This window comes from Falco naumanni, chromosome 4 (assembly GCF_017639655.2).
Source record: "Falco naumanni isolate bFalNau1 chromosome 4, bFalNau1.pat, whole genome shotgun sequence".
Taxonomy (NCBI): Eukaryota; Metazoa; Chordata; class Aves; order Falconiformes; family Falconidae; genus Falco; species Falco naumanni.
Genome location: NC_054057.1, coordinates 68469958 through 68491836, shown reverse-complemented (window position 1 = coordinate 68491836; position 21879 = coordinate 68469958). Strand labels below are relative to the sequence as shown.

The 21879-nt window shown below is 56.8% G+C and overlaps 3 protein-coding genes across 3 annotated transcripts; 1 reads left to right on the top strand and 2 right to left on the bottom strand.

Moving 5' to 3' along the window:
• Positions 1 to 367: 367 nt before the first annotated feature.
• RFXANK (regulatory factor X associated ankyrin containing protein) lies at positions 368 to 5890 on the bottom strand. Its single transcript, XM_040589619.1, has 10 exons — positions 5520 to 5890; positions 4942 to 5156; positions 4639 to 4716; positions 3751 to 3831; positions 3319 to 3384; positions 3041 to 3141; positions 1879 to 2004; positions 1298 to 1364; positions 981 to 1061; positions 368 to 739 (listed from the first exon to the last, which is right to left on the bottom strand). The coding sequence occupies exons 2-10, from the start codon at positions 5147 to 5149 to the stop codon at positions 681 to 683; spliced, it is 867 nt and encodes a 288-aa protein (XP_040445553.1). The 5' UTR covers positions 5150 to 5156; positions 5520 to 5890; the 3' UTR covers positions 368 to 680.
• A 717-nt stretch (positions 5891 to 6607) lies between these two features.
• Positions 6608 to 14807, top strand: BORCS8 (BLOC-1 related complex subunit 8). The gene is made up of 5 exons (XM_040589636.1): positions 6608 to 6710; positions 8243 to 8355; positions 12741 to 12805; positions 13228 to 13335; positions 14251 to 14807. Exons 1-5 carry the CDS (start codon positions 6674 to 6676, stop codon positions 14291 to 14293), a joined length of 366 nt encoding a protein of 121 aa, XP_040445570.1. The 5' UTR covers positions 6608 to 6673; the 3' UTR covers positions 14294 to 14807.
• A 117-nt stretch (positions 14808 to 14924) lies between these two features.
• Positions 14925 to 20645, bottom strand: TMEM221 (transmembrane protein 221). The gene is made up of 3 exons (XM_040589621.1): positions 20108 to 20645; positions 16671 to 16756; positions 14925 to 16390 (listed from the first exon to the last, which is right to left on the bottom strand). Exons 1-3 carry the CDS (start codon positions 20395 to 20397, stop codon positions 15873 to 15875), a joined length of 894 nt encoding a protein of 297 aa, XP_040445555.1. The 5' UTR covers positions 20398 to 20645; the 3' UTR covers positions 14925 to 15872.
• Positions 20646 to 21879: the final 1234 nt, after the last annotated feature.

Sequence of the window (21879 nt, the reverse complement as noted above, 5' to 3'; positions counted from 1 at the left end):
CCACCCCTGACCCTGGAGTGGTTGCAGCCCCCGGCGCTCCAGCTCGGGATCGGTAGCCATCAGCCAGGGCTGTGCTGTGTTCCTGGTTGGCAGGGCGATGCTTCCTGCGGGGTTTTGCTCCTGCCTATGGATGTTTCCCTGTCTGGTCGTAGCGCTGCGTGCAGGGAGGGAAGGCAAAATTCTGGGCATCAGAGGGAGCTTTCCTCTTCACAGAGCCAGCTCTGGAGAAGGATACTGGCGCACTTCGGGGGGTGCAGCCTTGAAGAGGTTGGTTGGCCCAGTTCCCCTCATGGTTCCCCAGTAGCTGGTGCTGGGATCAGGGACTGGCAGCTGTGACAGGCTGAGGCAATAGACAGGGCTCCACACAGCTGCTTTAGAGTTTACTTCAAATAATGCAATACCTGAATGCACACACGCACGAAGCAGCCAAGCCCGGACAGGGCAGAAATGCAGCTGCCCTGAGGAGTGTGTCCAGGTGTGAGGTGCTGTGGCCATGCCACCCTCTGGGAGAGGCACAGATCCTCCAAGGGCAGGCGGTTCCTGGCTTCCTCCACGTGCTCCTTGCTTGAACCATTGTGCCGCTGCCCGTTTTGGGACGGCTGGGTGGTGGTCCCAGCGGAGAGCCCTGCATCGGCCAGGAGAAGCACTGGTGCTGCAGCAGTGCAGTGTGAGCCACCCCCTCACTCCAGCTCCTTATTCTGAAATAGCTTGAGGATGTGATTTTCGATAACCTGTTGGACTAACGGAGGGGAGAGAAGTGAGACCCAGGGAAGCTCCAGCAGAGCTCTGGTTTGGAGAGGAGGAAAAGAGGAACAAGACCCGTCTTGATTTCTCTGGCTCGGTTTCTCTGTGTGGCAGAGCAGGGAGCTGTGGTAGAAGGGCAAAGAAAGCCCCAAGCAGGGCTGGAAGCTGGCAACTGCCTGGAGGCTTTCCAGGGAGGGAAGGCAGCGCTCCCTGCCAGGGTCAGAGGGGACACTTGCCTTTCTTGTGTCCCAGTGCCACGGCCAGATCCATCGGGGTGTAGCCGGAATCTGCCTCCGTGGTCAGGTCAGCGCCGCGAGCTGCAAGCAGGCAGTGGAGATCAGGGCATGGTGCTCCCCTGCTGACACGATGTCCCCTTTGGGTCAGACACAGGGTGAGGGGACCCCCAGAAGGTGCCCATGCTTGCTGGGCAGCCCCCCATCACTGGGGGGGCTGCTCAGTTTCTCCCCCCAGGTACGTCACGCTCTCTCCCCGAGGCGGTTACCAACGAGCCGCTATTCGAGGCCAAGGACTAAGTGCAGATCTTGCCCGTTACCTAGTAGGGCCTCGACACACTTGACGTGATTGCCACGCACGGCGTAGAGCAGAGGAGTGCCGCCATTCTGCAGGGAAAGGGAAGGGGCTGTGTCATCGCCAGCCTCACATGGGGCTCGTGCTCACACAGCTTTTGCTTCTCCCAGAGCAGTAGATCCCCGATCCACTGGGATCCCCTTTCCACCCTCTCCCAGCTCCAGGCTGGGTGTTTTCTCACAGGGCGGCTCTGTGCGGGTTTTATTCTCTGTATGCCATACAATAACTTTTAAATCGTGTAGTTTTAAAGACAACCTTAAGTTCTGAGCGCCGTTTCCTTGTGGCTGGTAACATCACAACATTGTGAACAACTGAGGAAACCATTTAAAATTATTCTCCAGATTCATTTCTCAAAACAACTGCATGAGCAGGCAAATGAGCGCTGTGAGCCTGGGAAGCATCTAGGAGAAAGACATCGCTGCTAACTCAGACCAGAACGATGTGAACGTGCTGCTGCTTTTTAAAACGAGCTTTGCAGAGCCCCATCCAAGGCTCGGTGTCGCTCCCAGCGCTGGCGCGGTCCCCGCAGCAGCCCGCAGCACTCACCCAGTCGTAGATGTTGATGTCCACGTTCCTCTCCAGCAGCATGACCACGATGTCGGTGTAGCCGCCCATGCTGGCCAGGGATAGGGCGCTCTCCCGCTCCTTCGCTAGTGCGTGGGGGTCAGCGCCCTGGGGACAGCACAGGCATTAGCCCCGATGGGCGAAGGAGCCCTGTGGAGACCTGGGGCGCTCAGCACAGCCTTGCTGGGTACCCCCGGCGGGCTGATCATGGAGCCACATTCTGACAGCCTGAAGGGGCAGAGACAGCTCACACATTCCCAGTGACCTCTCCATACCAAAATCCTTATCAGAGATGTTTTAATCACCATCAAACATCTCGGGTAAGGACTTAAAAGCCCTTCTCCAGTGTCAGTAAATCAAGCCTGATGGTTCCCGTTACTCAGCCTTTTTTCCTATCCCTAGTAACAGCTTTACTGGCCCCGTCTAGATGCCTGTACAGTATCCACTGTCTCTTTTGTTACTGATTTACATACAAACCTCCCTGTCCTCCAAGCCCTGCTAGCCACAGACCTCTCCTGGACATCATTTTATCCTTTATCAGTGTATTACCTCATTTATTTGGGGTTCTGTTTGTGTCTCTGGTAATGCACTGCAGTTTTGCTCCTAATACAGTAACACAGAGAGAGTTTGGCTAGTGCTTGTGAGGTGAGAGTGCTTGCTAATCGTTGGACGAACATGGATGTGGGACGGAGCTTTGGGGAGCAGCTAGACCCAGAGTACAGCAGGATCTGGTTCCTGCTCACCCCCAGACAGTCCTCAACTGCAAGCCCAGCACTCAAGGACGATGCAGCAATGAGTTCATTAACTGCAATGATACCTCAGCAAGCACATTTGCTGGCAGATTACAGGGCCCAAGTGATAAGCTTGATCTCAAATTACCAATAAACAGATATTTAATTACAAACAGTTATTGCTAGCTGTGAGATAAGGCTCTTCACGCTCCTGACTTAGCTCACAGCCCAATGGGGAGTAGCATCTGACAGCGTCTGAGCTGTTAGCTCTGCAAACATGTCCTGTTTGGTGTCATGGGAAAGACTGGCTGAGATGATGATAGTACCAGGACAGAGCTGGACAATTTGGCAGCCACTGGGACTGGAGATGGGAAGTCTCCTGTTAACAACGTGCTGCATGAATGTGGCCTTACCCATTCCAGCAGGTGACGGACCGTTTCGATCTCTCCAAAGGCTGCAGCCCAGATCAGCGGCGTGAAACCTCTCTCATCAGGTTTATTTACTAAGTTCTCGCCTGCGCAAACATGGATGAGACATCATAAATAGGAAGGGTAAAGCCCACTCTGATCCCTGTCCTCCTGGTAAACCCAGAAAAGGCTGTAAAACTAAGCTGACGGTTTAGCAAATAGCGCGTGTGCTATGACCTGGCAGGACTCTGCCTGATCCGGGGTGAGAACGCAGACACACGTACCTTTCCGAAGGTGCTCCTTCAGCTGGCTGAGCTCACCCTGGGCAGCAAGCTGGTGGATGGACAGTGCTGGGGGACAGAAAGAATTCCCCTATCACGACAAAATGTTTTCCCAGCTCAGCACCCACCATCTGCAGGTGGGTCCCTGCAAGCCTGGGGAGGTGCTAAGTGGCCAGCCCCTATATGAGCCCCAAGAAGCCCAGTGTGTAACTAACACCCTTCTGCAGCTCAGCAGTGAGGACAGCCAGCCCTGGCGAGTGCTGAGAGCAACAGCACTGGAGGAAGCAGCCTGAGAGATCACCCCGATGGGCACTGAACAGCAAGCATGGCAGCAGGAGACAGAAAGGCTCCCATCCTGCTGTCCCTCTGTGCCCTCTACACCCCACGGGCATCTGCGTCCGAGATGCACAGCCTGCTCGGCCAGGCAGTACTCACTGTCCAGCGTGGCTGGGAGAGCCGAGACCTCGTTGCCTCGCTGCCTGTTTGTCAGCGTGTTTGAGTGCTTCAGGGGGAAACCTGTTCCAGAGAGAGGGGAGAGTCAGGGCATGCCTCCTGCGTGCACAGTTGTAGTTGTAGTTCCTCCAACTACGCTGACTGGAAGCCAAGAGCTTCACAAAAGCTCAGGTCTCATATGCCTTATCTGAAGCCGTTCCCTCCTGTCCCTGGCAAAAAACTGAGTCTTGCAAAAAAGGAATTATTCCCTTGCAAGTAAAGAGCCTGGAGATGGAGGTTTGACCAGTGTGCAGGGAACAACAGCTGAGCAGGAAAGATAAAACAGCTCGAGCAGCTGCCCAGGGAGGGGCAGGGTCCATCTGGGGCGCTGCAGGAGGCAGGAATCTGGCATTAATGGCATAATTGCACACGATATACTGCAGAGGACAGCCTGGGGGATGCACTCGAGTTCATCCTCATATTTCCTGCCCTTGAAGGGCTCCACCTCGAAATCTCAATGTGGTTTCAACAAGCGATGCATAGTTTAATTAGCAAAGCATATGAAAAGAGTTTGCCATCTCCAGTTCCACTGGATGGAGCTGCAGTGACCTCTCACTGCTGGCACAAGTCATCACCAAGGTCTGGATTTGGACTTGGCCTTGCCAAGTCTTGCTTGTCTCGTGGAGACCCCCCCCAGTCAACAGGGACACCCAGGAGCTCCCAAAAGAGAATGAAAACAGAGGGACTGTTTTCAGGGAGGGACTGGCAGAAGTAAAGAACATTTTTCTAGCTGCCTTTGTGGGATGAGAGACCCAGACGACCTCTCCCCCACCTGTCTCCCGCTGGGGCTGCGCCTGAGCATCTGTGAGCACCAGGCTCTGCAACACTCACTGTCGAGGGTCGAGAGCTCCGTGCTCCTCTGCCTGTCCATTGACGCAGTCGAGGGCTTCATGAGAGTGTCCGCTCCACCTGCCAAACCAGTGTGGCTGTTAGGGACCTTGGTGCCACTCACTGGGGAGCAGGTTGGGCTCCACATACGGCACAACGAGACCCAACCAGCACAGCAAGCACCCTGCCAGCACCCTGACCCTGGGGTGGTGGGCATGTTGATCCCAGGGGAACAGATGTGGTGGGATCCGGGGTGGGTGCATGCCCTGCCTTGGCTCCCACTGCCCCAGTACCCCCAGCACTCACCGTCCCCATGGTCCAAGTGTGGCATGTCTTGGTCTGGCCGCAGACACCCCAGGGGAGCACCGCTGTCCCCAGTGTCCCTGGCTGCAGGCAGCTCCTCTGTGGCTGCTGCCCCCTCAGCTCTGTTTTCATCCTCTTTTAGGAGTTCCTGGGTGTCCCTGTTGATCGGGGGTGTCTCCACGAGACAAGCAACTGCTTCTTCCCCTTCCATGGGGCAGCTGCAACACAACAACATGTTAGGAAGGGGGAAAAAGCAGGGACGTTTCCCCAGGACAGACAGGGCAGCAAGGGGGAGGCTGCTGAGTCCCTGAGCACCAAGTGTTTTCAGCCATCAAACTCCTCCATGCCGGCAGCGTGGTTTGGGGTCCTGCTTGCCCTCTCCAGCCAGCCTCCCGGCACCACGGGCAGACAAAAGCTCCTGTCACGGCAGTGTTGTGGAAGCTGCACCAGGACCATCTCCCAGCCGCTCATCCCAGCACAGCCCCTTCCCGCTCACAGCGGAACGGAGCCAGAGCAGGTTGGAGGGAGCCCCCCTCTTCTCCTCAGCCACCCCGCTGCGATCTCTGGCCATCCCTGCCCACCTCGCTGTCCCTGGGCTGGCCGGTGGGTCCTCGGGCCGGCCGGTGGGTCCCTGGGCCGGCCGGTGGGTCCTCGGGCCGGCCGGTGGGTCCTCGGGCCGGCCGGTGGGTCCCTGGGCCGGCCGGTGGGTCCTCGAGCCGGCCGGTGGGTCCCTGGGCCGGCCGGTGGATCCTCGGGCCGGCCGGTGGGTTCCGTCCCAGCTCAGACCAGGCCCCGTTCCCCGGCCAGCAGCCTGGGCGCCCCCAGCACCCTCCGCACAGCGGCCCAGTTCCGCGTCCTGCCCCGCCACTTCCCCTTCCTGCGGCCGCAGCCGGGGGGGCTGGCGGGCCCGGCCGGGCCGGAGGGGGCTGCCCGGGGGCGCGGGGGGCCGGGGCCAACCCCACCTGCCCGCTGACGGCGCGGGGGCCGGGCCCGGCGCGGAGCCGGCGTTAAAGCGACAGGCCGCGGGGCGGGCCGGGGCCGGGGCGGCGGTAGCCACGGGTCCCCACCGACACGGGCGGCTGGGGGGGGCAACCCCCGTTTGTCCCTCAGGGCGCCCCACGTCTCGCTGTGCCTGAGGGCAGCGGCCCCCAGGCCCGAGCGTGGGAGGGCTGCAGTCCCACGGGCCTGGGGCGCCATGGCGGGGCTGTGAGGTGGCAAGTGCCCAGCAGCGGGGACACAGGACGGGGGGGCACAGGGGGGCCCCCGCGCCTCATGGCCTAGCAAGGAGCCCGGTGACACCCCCGCTTCCCTGTACAGCACCGGGGGAGTCGGGGGGGGCCAGCGCGGGGCTCTTGAGGCCTTTCCGCACCCGAGGCCTCCACAGACAGACCCGGGGAGGGGGCACCGATGGGGAAAGGGGCGATAGTGGTGTGTTAACACCTCTCCCCGGGGGCTGGGCTGGCTGGAGGCAGCGGGGGTGCATGGCCCGACCCGGGGAAGGCCACCCGTGGCACCCCCGACGCCTGCCCGCCGTATGAGCCGGGTCACGGGGAGGGGGGACAGGCTGGGGGGAGCGCTCGGCCGCGCAGGGGGACGCGGAGGAGGGGGCACAGCGGAACTTAGCGCTGGTGCGATGTTTCCAGCCGGGGATGTTTGCGGCGGGAGCACCGCGGGGGTTTCCGGCCGGGGCGGTTTTGGCGGGCGCCGACGGAAGCGGAAGTGGCGGCGGGGCGGGATGGAGGAGCCCGAGATGCAGCTGAAGGTGAAGAAAGGTGGGAGCGGGCCGGGACCGGTGGGGGCGTGGTGGCACGGGGGGGCCTGTGAGCTGCGGGGCCGGTCGTGACAGGGCCCTGGCGGTTCTGAGTTGGCCGGTCGCGACAGGGCCCGGTGGGTGGCGACAGAGCGTGGGCAGGACAGGGCTCTGCAGCGACAACAGAAGTCACGACAGGGCCCTGCGGGTTGTGAGAGAGAAAGGTACAACGGGGCAGGGCAAGTTGCGACAGGGTGGATGGTGACAGGGTGTCGCGGGTGGTGACAGGGTACTGCAGTCACGACGGGAGCCAGAAAGGCCCCACGGGGTTAGTCACGATAGGGACCTGGAGGTCGTGGCAGGGCAGGGGGCGACGTGCCCCGACAGAAAGATGCAGTTCGGGGCTGTTGGCCCCCTCCCCGGATCCTGGGCTTGTGTCCCACTCTGCCGGCTCGCCTAGCAGGACACATGGATGGACGGTTGGACAGCCAGAAGCGTCGGTTCCTGCCTAAATTACACCACCTGGGTGTAATTATTCCTACAGAGTTTTGCATTTATTCCCATTTGCGGTCAGCAGCCCGCCAGACCTATGGAACCCCAGCAGCTCTCACTGAAACAAAACCTCTGAAGGGAGGAGAGAATAATTGTCCTTAAAATAGAAAATTATGCAGGGGCTGAAAGGTGTTCTGCTTCAGCCGGGTGAAAATGCTTCCTGATTCACCGGCCCCAAAACAATCTCTGATTTTTCCATCTCCTTGCAAACCTGCAGGGAAACAGAGATCAGAGCTGCTATGTAGCTGCGCAAACTGCCAGCTGAAAAGGTGTTCCTGTGGGGAGGGGGGCCCAGACAGAGCTTGGGCCAGGAGGAGAGAGGGTCAAGAGAGGGGAAGTGGCTCAGCAGGCAGCTCAGAACAGCACCAATACTTCCCGAGCCCTGGGAAGCCACCGTGTCTCCCCTGGGGACATTTTTAGTGTGTCACCGGGGGAGGTGTCTGGAGGGGAGCAAGAGAAGGACCCTGCAGCATTGGAGGGGCAGATTCAGGAGAGCTCAAGGCCCGGAGCAGAGAGGAACCCGAGCAGCTGGTAATGAGACCAGGAGCTGCTGATGTTCCCAGCTGGATGGGGCAGCTGCAGGCATGGGAACGAGAGCCAGGCCTCTGCTGGGCTCCACTCATCTCCCGGCCCCCTCCAAATTGGTCAGAAAGGGCCCAGTGATGGGCACAACCTGAGTGGTCCCTGAAACCAGAGCAGCCAGAGCTCAGAGGGGACCGTAGAGGCAATGACATCCCAGGCTGGTCTGTCTGCGGCCAGAGCCGAGCTCATTGTTGGTGGCAGATGCCATTGTGGGGAGAGTGGAAATGGAACTGTTTAGTGGGATTTTGCTTTCACATTTTTGTTAACAGACTAATTACGAAAAATACACGGGGTTTTGCACTGATCTCTCCATTGTTGTGTTGGGGACAGGACCAGTGCTCCAGGCCAGCACCCTTTCCAACCCTGCCTTCCCCCTCCATGGCTCCCCACTTGCCATAACTGTTGTTATTCTTGTTGCAGTGACGGACAAATTCACGGAGAGCATGTACGTCCTGGCCAACGAGCCCTCTGTGGCGCTGTACCGGCTGCAGGAGCACGTGCGCAGATCCCTTCCAGAGCTCGCACAGCACAAGGTGAGCCATGCTTCGCTTTGAACTCCAGAGCTGCAACACAGGCACAAAATTTTGTCCTAAATTAGCACATCATCCCTTTTTCACCTGCCTGGGGGAGAGCGGGAAGGAGAGAGGAGATCAGCCATCAGGGTGAGAGGTGCTGCGGGACCCCATCTCGGTCTGAACCAGAGGGGATGTTGCAAATTTACCTGTGGAAAAGTCCAACCGTGGTCCTCTGTTCTCACAGCTGGAGACAAAGAAAAATGAGTAGTCTGTTTTGTACAGGGAGGAGGGAGATGTTAAATCTTATTACCCCTGCTACACTGTGAGATTTTTATTTCCTGCATAAAATGAGGGGGAAGGCGGGAGGAGGGAAGGGGGAGCATGAAGAAACAAGTGAGAAGAGCCCGCATGAGGCAAAGCAGGATAATGAATCGCATCTCACAGCTGTGTTCCTACTTTCCTCCAGAGCACGGAGCACAGACACTTTAATGCCAGCGTTGTTGTCCTTCTCCCTCTTCTGCCAGTCATGATTCATTAGGAGTGATGTCTCATGAATAGATTACTGCTTCATGTCTATGCTAATGCACTGTCAGGCCCCATTTTTCACCTTTGCTTTACAGCCCTGGTTTCCAAATTAACCTGGATTGTGACACTTTATTATTCAATTATTTATTAACGTTTTATATAAGTGTCTGCATGCAGTGGTAGGTATATAGAGATGTATATGTATGTATAGCACATGCTGATGCGATTGCATCACTGGCATGCAGGAGACAGGTTTGTAATATTATTCCTGAGCTGTCACTTGCTTTCATTTAATCAAGATAGTCCCAGTTTCAGGGAATGTGTCCTGAACAAAAGGAAATTGAGCAAATTGTATGACAAGTCATGCAGAGGGAAGAGATCAGTTTCCATCGCTGAACAGTGTGTAACGGGGATGAGGGCAAGGGGCAGCGCAGAAGCACTGATGGAAGCGGCAGCTGAGTGAAGGCAATGGACACAGAGCGTGTTCTTAGGCAGCGGGGTTTATGCTGGCCAAGATCTCTGAAATCCGTTGGTTCTCTCATTTTCCCTGCTCAGCATGCTCATCGCTGTTACCCGCAATGTTCCGCGACCTCTCTGGCTCATCTAAGTTCATTCTTTTGTTGCAGCCATCCCACAGAATTTTCTTTTGTAGCCAGAATTGCTGTTGCTTTCCACTTCATTCCTGTGAGAAAGGAGGTCACACTGTCCTGTGGATGCCAGCAGCAAATACAAGGACCCTGCGTTCCCTTGTGTGACTGCAGCCAGCACAAGCATCAGATACCTTTGGTCTTTGATGCCTTCACGTTCAGGCTCGCAGCATCCCTCCTGCCCTGGCCACTAGCCCTGTCTGGGGCAGCGGTGGCCTTTGTACAGGAGGAAGAGCTCATGGTGCTCCCTGCAGTGACAAATGTGCATCAGGTCAAAGCTGAACTGACTGCGTGGTGCCCTCTGCCCCGGGGCACATCCAAAGAGGATGACTTGGTTAAGTGAACTCTCTTCATCAATGGGTTTTCAAAATATGCTGAGCCAGAGAAGATCAAGAAGCTGTTTGCCGCTCTCGTGTTAAGAAACATTTCCTGATGCTTGCTCGGAGGTGCTGCTTTTCACATCCATTTCCTTTTGCCCGCTGCATGGGCACTTCCATCTTCTTAACTGCTTTCCTGATTACTGGCTGCGTGTTTAATGGTGCACTGATGTGGCATGAGCTGGGAGAAAATGGCAAGAAAATTATTTGTGTCAGCTGGAACAAGAGCAGATCCAGAGCTGCTGCTCGTTACTTTTCCTCCAGCATTGTCAGCTCCCAAGTTAATTTTTTTTATTTTTTTTTCAAAGGCTGCAGCATCATGTTTGGGAGCATGTTCTCCTCCCTGCTGGTCCCTGGTCCCTGGTAGGAACTGGGACGGTTAAACACAACTCGGTTAGGCCGGTGTCCTGACTGTGCTGCTAGGCTGCTGCCAATGGGCTGGTGGCCAGGTTCTCTCCATTGTTCTTGATCCCACTCTCATTTTATCCCAGTTTCAGGCATTGCTGTTTGCAGCAAATAGGCTGGGCCTGTCAAGCCCTTGAGCCCAGACAACAAAACCCCAGGAGAGAGGGATGTGCTCAGGCCCCTGACAGGGCCATTGTCACAGCAGAGCGTTCAATTAGATGGGGATGGATATTTTGGGTTGCTCTGCCAGAGCCCATTGGCTTTGTGGCTAGAGACTGGAACAGGAGGGTGTCAGCTGGGCTGTGCACCGTGAAAACACTGTCAGGTTTTATCTAAATCAGATCAAAGGCATTGAAGTGAGGTGGTTTTAATTCTTCAGAACAGAAAAGAAGAAAAAGCAACGTTCTGTGTGGATCCGTTCTCAAGTAATTTAGTTTCAAGGTGTAAGTAATGTATAAAGGAAACAGGATTTATTGGTGGTTTCCAGTTTTCCTTCAGCCACGCAGCAATTCACGTCTCTGGCTGGATGAGTTCTCCTGAGACTCGGCCTTTGAAATTCCCAGGGGGATTAAACCTTGGAAAAATTGGGAGGGAAGGTGCTGGGAGAAAAGTTTCTGCAAGGAGAAGGTCACCTCCACGTTTTTACAACAAGCAACTTTCTGTGATTTGATAGAACAATAATCTTAATACCTTCCTCAGCATCTCAAACTCTCCAAGCAGATTTACCACCTCCCTGATAAGATACAGCGTGATTCAAGGCTCTTGCTGCCTCTGCGCATCGTAGCCGCGCCACTAAGCCCCGCTCAGCACAGAGCAGCCTTTCTGGATTTCGCCTGATCTTTTGAGAACTTACATCTCCTCGTTAATTTACTTCCAAGCGATAGTAATATATCATTAGTGCTATTGTGTATTAATAGCTGGCTTTAGTTCTTAAACTGCATCCAAGGGCATGTCTTGGGAATTTGAAGAAAGGACATCAAGAAAAGATTAAGAAATGAGGAGCTCTAGGGAAAGGCTCTTGTTCCTAATTAAAGACATGAAAATCCCAGGAAGTGCTGGGAATGCTGGTAAGAGGCATCACTAGCTCTGATACTGGGAAATTATTGAAGTCCACCGGTGCTCAGAAACGGCAGACCGCAGCCAGGTGGCTGTGACATACCACTGAGCCAGTGCGATGGCAGGGTCTAAATGGTTCTTAAAGGTCATCTGGCACCTCTTGGAGAGAGCAGGGTAAGGAGCTGCCAGAAGATTTCTCTATGTCTTTTGCAGCTGCCTCTGCGTGCAGCAACAGATATGGTTGTGTAAACCGTGACTGGACTCTGGGACAAGTGCAGTCTCTGCGGGGTTGTGAGTCCTGGGGCGAAGGACCCTCTCCTGCAGAGAACTGCCTGGAGCCCTGCATGTAGAGGCTTGTTTCTTTTGTAGGTTAAATCTGTGTGGTCAAGCGTCCTGATGTAGGACAGGCTTTGAACAGCAGAAGTGATTTTGGACAAAGTCCAAGCTCCTGCCCGACCACTTTTGCTCACAGAAAGAGGCCCTTGGATTTTCCCTGGCTTGTAACTAGACCCAGCAGAATAGACTGGAGAATTAGCTCCCATGAGAACATATTTTAAAGAATGCCCAAACTACTTAAGGACTTTTGAAATAGTTATCTATTGAGCTACACCTCTGAATTCAGCTGCGCTTTCATTGCGATTTGTGTATTTGTTTGGTTTTCCCTCTCCTTGGAGCTACAGCATACAATGATGTCCCCTGCCAGCGCTGGCTGCGTGCAGTGCTGCTGGAGTTTGTGTGAAGTTTACAGGGCTCCTTTCAGCTCGGGAAAGGAAGGGCACGGTGCTGGCTGCTGCTTGGGATCAGATGCCAGAGTTTCAGAGCAGACTAGAGGACAGGAATGCTTGCAGCTATGAAAACATTTGTGGCAGGTCTAACGAAATGAGAACTTTCAGTGCTGTGAAAGAAATTTTTACCTGGTTTGGCATGAAGACCTAAGGACCGAATTCTGCAGGAGCTGTGTTAGCTCCAATCCTGGCTACCTGCTGGGCCAGACACACCGGGAGATCTGGATGCCCTGAAACATCCAGCTGGTCTGCTGTGCTCAGTGCAGTTGCCAGTTGCTTGCAGCCTGACTGATCGTGGCTCTCAGCTGGCTTGTGGGCTAAAACATCTAAAACCAAGGGGAATTTTGCCAGAGTAGCCAAAGTGCTGGCCTGAACTAGTAGCCCTTCCTGAAATACACACAATAAATATTTATTTTAAATGCTCATGTGTAGCACCCGGAGCCTGGAGTGTTGTCGGAGGCTGTTAAGAGGGAGACAGAATCCAAATGCAGTTCCCAGTGAAAAGCAGCCAGAGCCCTGGTTTGGGGAGGGCTGGCAGAGCGTACGGCTGCGGGCTGCGACGCTGCGGCTGCCTGGTGCGCACCTAACAGTGCCGCCTTCTCTTTCAGTCCGACATGCAGAGCTGGGAGGAGCAAAGCCAAGGAGCCATCTACACCGTAGAGTACGCCTGCAGGTACGGGAGACTCCTCTGAGCAGGAGGGTTGTGTTGGCACGTGGAGGTGGCGTGGTAGAAACAAAGCAGAAGCCACCTGTGCTTCCCTGACGCCTCCCTGGTGTCAGCTGGGGAGAGAGCATAGTCAGGGCGAGGGGGTGAGGGGATGAGGCAGCGCTCCCCGAACTGTCGCCGTGAACCTCGGGGGCTTCACTGTGCCGAGCGTGCCAGCCCGTCCCCAGGTCCATGTGTGCTGCAGACCTGCCAACCTCCTGCAGTAAATCCACCCACCAGCTAGCTAGTGTGTGAGGATGCATAAAGCTGAGGTTTCTCATTAACAATCCTCTCCGTCAGAGTGCGTGCACACTCTAAAACTGCAGTGCCTTTGGAAATACTAACCACTCCTCCATCTCCCTCCACCCCCCCTCTATTTCTTCTTGCAGTGCCATAAAGAACATGACTGACAGCAGCGTGTACTTCAAGAGCATCGACAGTCTGCTCAAACATGCCATAGCCATGAAGGATCAGCTGAATGCTGCTCAGGGCCGCAGGTAGCAAGGGGATGTCGCGCTGCCTGTCTAGCTGAGTGACCCTTCTGGCTGGCAGAGGCTTTGGTGATGTCATGCTGCCCAGTGCAAATCTGCCAAGCAGTTACCTCAGTAATATGATTCTAGACTATTACTTGAAAGAGCACGCTGCTTGCCTTCCAGTCATCTTCTGGCTTTGTTTACTAGGAAGCAAATAATCTTGTTTACCAAAGGGTAACTGGAAAATAATTTATTTTCTTATTCAAAAAGGGATATTTGGTTGTGTAATACGTTAAATCTCTGTTGTGTCAAAGGCATTTGGAATGAGTTGATGCTACCGAGAATGGAGTAGGTGAGAGGCTGCCTTTGGTGCTATTCTCTGTCTTGTATGTGGCACCTTTTTGAGCAGAGTCCCGTAGAGATGAGTGGTAGGAGAACAATGATGCATTTTTGTATGTTTGCAGTTGAACTACAGCTACTAAAATATCTTCCAGCAGATTGTCTGAGTCTAGTGTATTTGTCCCTCCCAAGAACGATGATTGTAATGAAGTCTGACTGGGCAGGAGTGAGAGAATTCCCAAATGCCCATCCCTGACAGAACTACCACAGCAAACGGAGCCTCTGTCTCTGCAGAATGACTCTACCTTAGGCACTTCTGGTTCAGGTTGCATATTCTCCCAGTAGCCCGTGTGGCAGGGTCGCACTCTGCACAGCCCATAGCATTTTTAACGGGCGTTGCTGGTGGTGTGGCTGCAAACCTCGCTGTCTTGACACCCATGGGGGCTGGTGCGTGCTGCACCATGGTCTGCGCCGCACGCTGCAAGGTGTGCTTGCCTAAGCTGCAAGCAGTGAGGTTTCATTTGAGGGAGCCCCTGGTTCTCCGCGTTCTGCTGGTGGCCTGCCTGCCTGCTGCACGTGACTGTCTCTCTCTTTTTACAGCGCTGTTGCCCCACAAGCCAAGAATCCTCCAGCCAGTTCCTGATTTTAGACAAGACTGGCCATCCGCTGCTGCCTTCTCCAGCCCAGCTCTGCGTTCTCCAACCGCAGGGAGGAGTGAGAAACCACCTGCTCAACCTGTGAAGTTGCACAGAGGCCTCTGCCTGCCTCTCTGTTCCCAGTAACAAGGTGCTGCACTTGCGCAGGCAAATCCTGCTGCTGGGGTCAGGGCTGCCTTTGGGGGAGTGCTCTGGGGAGCAGTTGTGTCCCTTTCCACAGCACTCTGCAAAAGGGAGATGTGTGGTTCTGCATTAGTCCTTTCCAGTTCTTTTCGATGGCAGGCTGCTATGAGGCGTTTTTCTTTCTACCTCTTGGCCACAGAAAAATATCTCAGAAAAACTAGGTCTTGCTTTCAGTGTTTTGTACATGGCTGTGTAAAGACGTAACATAGGCACACTTCAGCTTTGTTCAGGAGGCATTCTGCAAGGAAAGTTTTTTGTGTACGTGCCAGGGATTTGCTGAATTTGGTTTTAGTGAGAACAATAAAAAGAAAAAACAAAGTTCTGTCTAAAACTTTCCCCTGTTGCTCGCCTTGGGCTGGGGGGTCTTGGAACCTGCTGGCTCTGCGTGTTTCAAAGGGCACGGAGCAAAACAAAGACATGCAGCGTTGGAGGCTTTCAAGTGGAGAAACAAAACAAAACACCACTGTCCTGTTCTTCAAAAAAACCAAAAAACAACAAACTCCAAAAGCCTAACAGAAAAAGGACTTTCCTCATCCCCTGTCAAGCAGTGGGAAGCAGAGCTGGATGCACAGCTTTAGAGGTTGCTTTAAAAAGGATGCAACTTCGATATCGATCAATCCTGGAACCAACAGTTTGGTCCTGCTGAAGAATTTAGCAAGGATGCAGGGATCAAAGCAGTGCTAAACTCGGTCTCCAAAGTGCTCAGGATAACGGGAGTCTTTCAGGATAATGGCACAGGAGGTGAGAGGGAATCTGAGATGGGCTGGTGACCAAGCAGCGGGCTGGCTGTCACCCTAGCCCCCACCCTGCAGCTGCAGACTCCTGGTTCCCTCTCGCTTGCTCTTCTTGCACCTCCTGGCTGCATGCTGGGGGAAAGCCCTGCTGGGTCGGTTGTACAAACTTGGTGCCATGCTGGCTCCTGGGGATGGAGGGGGAAGGAAGGAGGCAGGGAGATACAGCCAGGTGGAGAAATCGGCTGGCATCTGCTGGAGAAGGGTAGGTCTGCTTGTGGGCAAGGTCCACTTGCTGCTTCTCACCCACATGGGGGAAGTGGGGGTTTCACGTCCTTCGCTGCAGCTGGGACAGCCATGGGGGTCCTGCTGGGGCACTGCCAGCTGCTGCCCTGCCAGCAGGGTTCGTGTTTGCAGGGTGGCAAGTGTCAGCAGCGTCGCAAGTCACAGGAGGGGACAGGGACTCAGTGCAGGTGGCTTAGGGCTTTTGGCTTTGAGTGGAGGTGGCGTCTTCTCAGTAAAAGAAGCAAAGAGCATCAGGCAGTGGCTGCACAGACCCCTGCCCTGGTGAGACATGACCTATATTAAACTCTAAACAGATGCAAATTGTGGCCCAGGTGCTTGCGGCAGGGTGAAAAGGTCCCGTTTCCATTCACACCAGAGTTGAGTCCTTGCCCAAGGCTCCAGGTTTGCGCGACATCACATTCCTCATCTCCTGCGTGATGCTGTTCCAGGGCTTGCCCTGCACCTGCAGCAGCCCAGACTCTGCTGACAGTGTCCTGTGCGTTCGGGGCAGGTTGTAGCTCTCCTTCTCGGAGCGAAGCCCGGGGCTGCCCGAGGAGGTGAGGTTGCTGCTGGCTGGAGAGCCCAGCTGGGATTTGTGCTCCAGGAAAGGAGGGAAGGAAAATTCCCGGTGGATCTCAGGCCGGGGCCGGGGCGCAGCTATGTTCTTGTTGTTCAGATCGCTGGTGGAGGACTCGCCGTGCTGGGCAGAGTCATTCTCGTACAGGGTGTGGGAGACCTCAGAGTGGCTACGGCGTGAAACCTGGGAAGCCCGTACCAGGGCGTGCGTCACCGTGATCAGCAGGACAATGATGCCGGAGGAGAGGATGCAGGCGCTGGCGATGCCGGCCTCCAGTTCGAACAGCAGCAGCATGTAGATGGCGAGAGCTGGAAGGAAGAGCGCGCAGAACGTCTTGAGGAACTAGGACTAAAGCGATGAATTTGACCTGCACGATTCAGGCCAGAGGAGCCCTCGCGAGGGCTGGTCACCCCGAACAGAAAGCTTACGCTATGGGAATGAGCTGGCAAAGGCATTTGCAAAACAAACCCGCTGCTGAAGTAGAAACTCAGCAGCTGACAAGCACTCAGCAACCAGCGCAGGATGTATGGTCTGGGCTGGAGATGCACAGTCCCCGTGGGGCTGCGCTGGTGGGCAACGAGCACTTGCCTGTTAGGTAGACTGAGACGCCGCAGCAGAACAAGCCGATGGCAGTGTGGCGAACTGTGCGGCTGTCCAGAAGGAACCAGTCTGCCCTGCAAAACAGGTGAGAAAAAGAACAGCTCTGTGCAATCTCCTGGCCCTGATCTCAGCACAGGAAAAACACCGATGCTTTGGCCCCTGCTAAGAAACTGAAACACTGTTTTTGCATAAAGAAGAGGTTCAGAGCCAGCTCGCGAGCCTGAGGACCTCTGCTGAACTGGGGTTTTCCCCTGGCTGCTGGGTTGCACGGCTCTGGGCTGCTGCCCTCTCACTCAGGAACAGATTTGGAGATCACTCAACATTTCAAACTTTTCCTTCGTGGCTCCTGTGCTTCAGAAACCAGATGGGGCTGGGGGCTGGGAAGAGACAAAGGGTTGGAGGCTTTTTGCAGGTAACCAACAACAAGTGCTGGCACATTGACTTCAGCATGGCCAGGTTCTCTCTCCACCCTTGGGACTGGGGTTCTGTGCTCAGCTCGGATTGCAGGCCTTTTGTCTGGAAGGGGCTTGGCGCTTGAATTATGCTTAAAAAGCTTCTTTCGAGCAGGGACTTAGTTTCCCACCTAGCACAGAGCCCTTGTGCCTGCTGCTGTGCCTCCCACCGCACGCTCTGTGCCAAGCCACCAGCAGCTCTGCTGGGGCAGCTTTGGAGCCATTGACCTGGCAAAGCTCAGTCCTTGCTGGGCTTTGGAGGCTGCTGTCACTAGAGGATGCCTCTGCTAATTGGGAGAGCGGGATGTGGTCTCGTTAAGGGACGCAGCGTAGTGTGGACAGGGTGGAGGTTGGCGGACGGGTGCCAGGCAACTGGAGGGGTTGGAAACGGGAGCGCTGAGAGATGCTGGCAGGGCTGTGTGCTGGGAAGCTGCCAAGAGTCCCTTGAAACAACTGGGGGTGCACAAGGCGTTGCTGGTCCTGCTGGCCACCTCCAAAAATCTCCAGGAGCTGTTTGGAAACACAGCCTGGCTTGGAAGAAGCAGCTGAAGGGGCAGCAGCTCAACCATCCTCCTGGCAGGACCAGCCCTCCTGTCACTCCTCCACAGCAGCCAGCTCCTGCGGGGTGAATTCTGCCGCCAAGGATGCTGTGCCCTGGCCCAGGCTCCCCCCAGCATGGCCTGGCCCCCTCCCCTCCTCCCGGGCTTCTTGTAGCCCCTTGGCTGTTGCCGCCTGCATGGGGACCCTGCAGCCAGGAGCCGTTAATAGACCCTGGACCCGCTTCTCGCTGGCAGCGGGGAAGAGCAGCCGCTTTGTTTTATTAATTACCTGAGTCGGGGAGGATTAGCAGGGAGGAGAAGGACTTTGTTTGGAGCTGGCTGGGACTATTGAGCGCAGCACTGAGAAGCAGAGCGGTAATTCAGTGTGACAAGCCCAACGTGGGAAAGGTCCCTGGGACGTGAGCGGGTCCCCTAATGAAACCGGTGCCCGGTGGGGCCAGGCCAGCTCGGCCATGAGGAGATGGCAGCTAACGGCATCCCACATCGGGGAGAGGGGCCACCTCCTGCCAGCACCTCCTGCCCAGGGGCAGCCTGCAGCATCCCTGTGTCCAGAGAACCTGCCCTTCTCCTCCCAAACACCAGTGTAACCCTCGGGTTGCAGCTGGGGAAACTGAGGCACGGCCAGCCTAAGTGATCTGCTTGAGCTCCCAGGCAGAGGGAGGCCAACCCCGGGGCTCCCAACCCTACAACACCTCGTACCACCTGCAGCAAAGCCAAAAGCAGCCTCTTGCTTTGCAGGGGGGGGAGAGCACAGAAATATTATTTTAAATCGAATTGTTTGGGACGAGCTTTCCTGCTTGACGAGCCGGGGGGCTCCACAGCCGCGCAGAGGCGGTTGGTCTGTCCTCTTAAGTCCTTGAACAAGTCATTGCTGTTGGAGAACGGGCTGTCCTGCCGCCGGCACGCTCCGTCTCTACCTGTGACTTTCCAGCTGGCTGCCTGATTAGTGCTACCCCTGGTTCCCAGGTGGGATTGTTGGAGTCGAACCTCACCGCTTCCAAACAGCGCATTTTACAGCCCAAATCGATACCAGAGCTCAGATTTACGGCTGCTGGGGACTTTTGCTGCTCTAACAGATTACCAGCAGAAACTCAGCTCCCACAGAAAGCAAAGTTTGCTGCGGGAACTTTGTGTTTTGCAGAAATTTTTGCTCTCCTCCGTTAATGAGCGCACCGAGCATCAGCCTCGCTTGGAAGACGCTAAGAGGAGATGCTGCCGCTAGTTGGAGTGCCTCCAGCCGTCGCGCTCCACACAGAGCACGAGGCATTGATGGGTTTGTCTAATTAGGGACAAAAAGTAACTGTTGAAACATTATAATTTCCTTTAAATGAGTTTTGACTTGCTGAAGGTCCCAAAATGGTCCCCTGGGGCCCATCGCATGAGCTACAGGGAAGGACTTCCACCTACGGACCAGTTTCCACCAAGATGCTTTTAAATCTGATTATTGACAAGATGTTTTGTTGGGTTTTTTTAACCCAGGAGCAGAGCTGGTGCTGGGCCAGGCCAGCACCAACCCAGCCCAGGTCCCCAGCAAGGCCAGAGGGGGGAGTTGCTTTGGAAATGGTTTTCCAGGTGTAAATGTGCTGGTAATGATTAAGTCGACACATGTCTGTGGTTAACGATCCCAGGCCTGCGGTCATTTTGGTGCTGTGCGAGTGGCCTCTGCAGTCACCCCAGCGGTGACCCGAGATGCCCAGCTCTCCCGCTCCACAGGGGCAAATCTGGGATGCTCCTGGGCATCGCGGCTGGGCCCAGCACATCTCCCCGGCCTTGGCCCTGGAGCTGAACTGGCCTCGCAGGCTGCTGTGACCCATCTCCTGTAACCCTGCAACCCCAGCACACGCGGGTTACACAGGGATGTTACCAGGGAAATTAAACAGCGTGTATTAGTAGTAGATCAGTAGTACAGCAGCCGGGTGGACGGGTTGCTATAAACTTTCTCCTAGTTGATACAGTCATTAAGCGCAGCTACACCCGACACGATGGGGCGCGTCAGCCACAGAGATCCCTGTTTCCCCGGCAAATGCCGCAGAGGGGGATTTTGTGACCTGTGAGTGCCAGCAGCATCGGTCACTCGCACAACTCCCTTTCGCAGGGGCAGTGACGGGGGGGGCCCTGGCAAGGCTGGATCTTGGGGTGCAGGAGGGGTCGGCAGGGCTGTGCATGAGCCCACACCAAGGGGACGGGCAGCCTGTGACAGGTCCTGGGTGACACCCCTTGCCCCCTCATTCCCCCCCATCCCTCCTACACCCCTCCGGCACCCTCCGTCCCCTGCAGAACCCTTCCCCTCCAGCCGCCTGCTGCCCCCCAGCCTCCCCGTGACCCCTCTGAGCCTCCCCCACAGCACTCCCGGGGCTCCGGTGCCCCCCAGTGCCCCTGCCCCCCCCAGCCCCGGTGCCCCCACCGCTCTCACCGGTCGGGCCCGGGCTGCCCCCGGCACAGCTCGGTGCTGAAGTAGCCGTGGAGGAGGCAGAGCAGGAGGCAGCTGACGTTCAGCACCAGGCAGAGTGCGGCCAGCACAGCCGACACCGGCAGCAGCACGGCGGCCGCCGGCTCCGGTAGCGCACCTCGACCGGCACCGGCACCGGTGCGCCCCGCCGGCAGCTGGAAGATGAGGCTGGAGGCGAGCAGGGCCATGGCGGCGGCCAGCGTGCCGAAGAGCAGCAGCACCGTCAGGGCCCGCTGCGGGTAGGCGGCGGGCATGGCGGGGCCCGTCCGGCCCCGGGAACCGGGGGGGAAGCACCGGGAAGCGGGGAAGGGGCAGCGGGCCGGCAGGCTCCCCGGCCTGCGGGAGCTTCCCCGACCGGGGCTCCCAAGCTGGATCTTAGCCCGGGAAGCGGCACCGGGAAGCGGCACCGGGCCGGGGTAGCGGAGCTGCGGCCCCGCCGGGGTGCGCCTCCCTCCCCGCGCCGCCGCCCGGCCGGGGCGGCCCCTCCTGCCCCCGGGCCGGCCCCTCGCCGTGGGGTGCAGCCCAGCGCCCCCCCGGCCGGGACCCCCCCGCCCCGGCAGCGCAGGGCGGCTCCGCCCAGCACCGCCCCCCCGACGGGGCCGGGAGCCTCCTCGGGCCCGCGGGGGGGGGAGAGGGACGGGGGGGCGGGGGAGAGGGGCCCGGGCGGGGCCAGGGAGTGGGCAAAGGGAGGGATGGAGGGACAGAGGGACAGAGCAATGGATGGAAGGACAGAGAGACAGAGGGAGGGGTGGAGGGACAGAGGGACAGGTGGATGGAGGGACAGAGTGATAGATGGAGGGACAGAGGGACGGATGGAGGGACAGAGAGACAGGTCAGATGGAGGGATAGAGGGACAGGTGGATCGACAGAGGGACATATGAAGGGACAGAGGGGGCAGATAGAGGGGCAGAGGGACAGGCGGATGGAGGGACAGAGGGATGGGTGAATGGGGGGACAGAGGGACAGGCAGATGGAGGGATGGAGAGGATGGCTGGAGGGACAGAGGGATGTGTGCTGCAGCTGCTCTGAGCTGTGTATTCCGCTGCTCCCCTTGGCTCTCCTGGTTCCCAGGGCCAGCCCCAACTTTCCTGCTCCTGGGAAAATCCTGGGATCAACCCCACCAACATAACACTGGCCTCAGCGTGGAGCAAGGAGGGGTGAGAGCGGTGAGAGGGGGACACCACAGGGAGAGGCATGTTTGGCCTCCGCCTGCCGCAGCAGCATCCTTGCTGGGGCAGGACCAAGCACCCCAAATGTTCTCAGTCCCTCAAGGCTGAGAAAGGACCTGCGAGATACTGCCCTGCCATCAGCTGCCGGCCCTTGGGGCCACCACAAATTTCCTGTGTCTTATAAATATCCTGGGAAGCAGAAGCACCTTTTCCCCTGGGATCTGCCCCACCAGCGGGTCCCCCATAGGAATCAGGGAGGATTCAAGAAGGATTAATTCAGGAAAACTCACTCTACAGGTTACCTGTTACTCTCAGAAAGACCTTGCGCCTTGGGAGCAGTGGGGAAACTGAGGCAGTTTCCCCACCTAAACCCACACCCCCCGGCACACAATTTTCACTATGTATGAGACAAGGGGACGTTGGGGTCGGGCCTCTTGGTGCACGTCCCGGGCATCCCGCCAGCGCCAGGCCAGGGGACCGGGTGCAACGCTGACTCCTCCAGCCTGGTGTCATCAGCGCCTGGGCCGGTGCCCAAGCCTGGCTGTGGGATCCGGATGGGGTGACCTT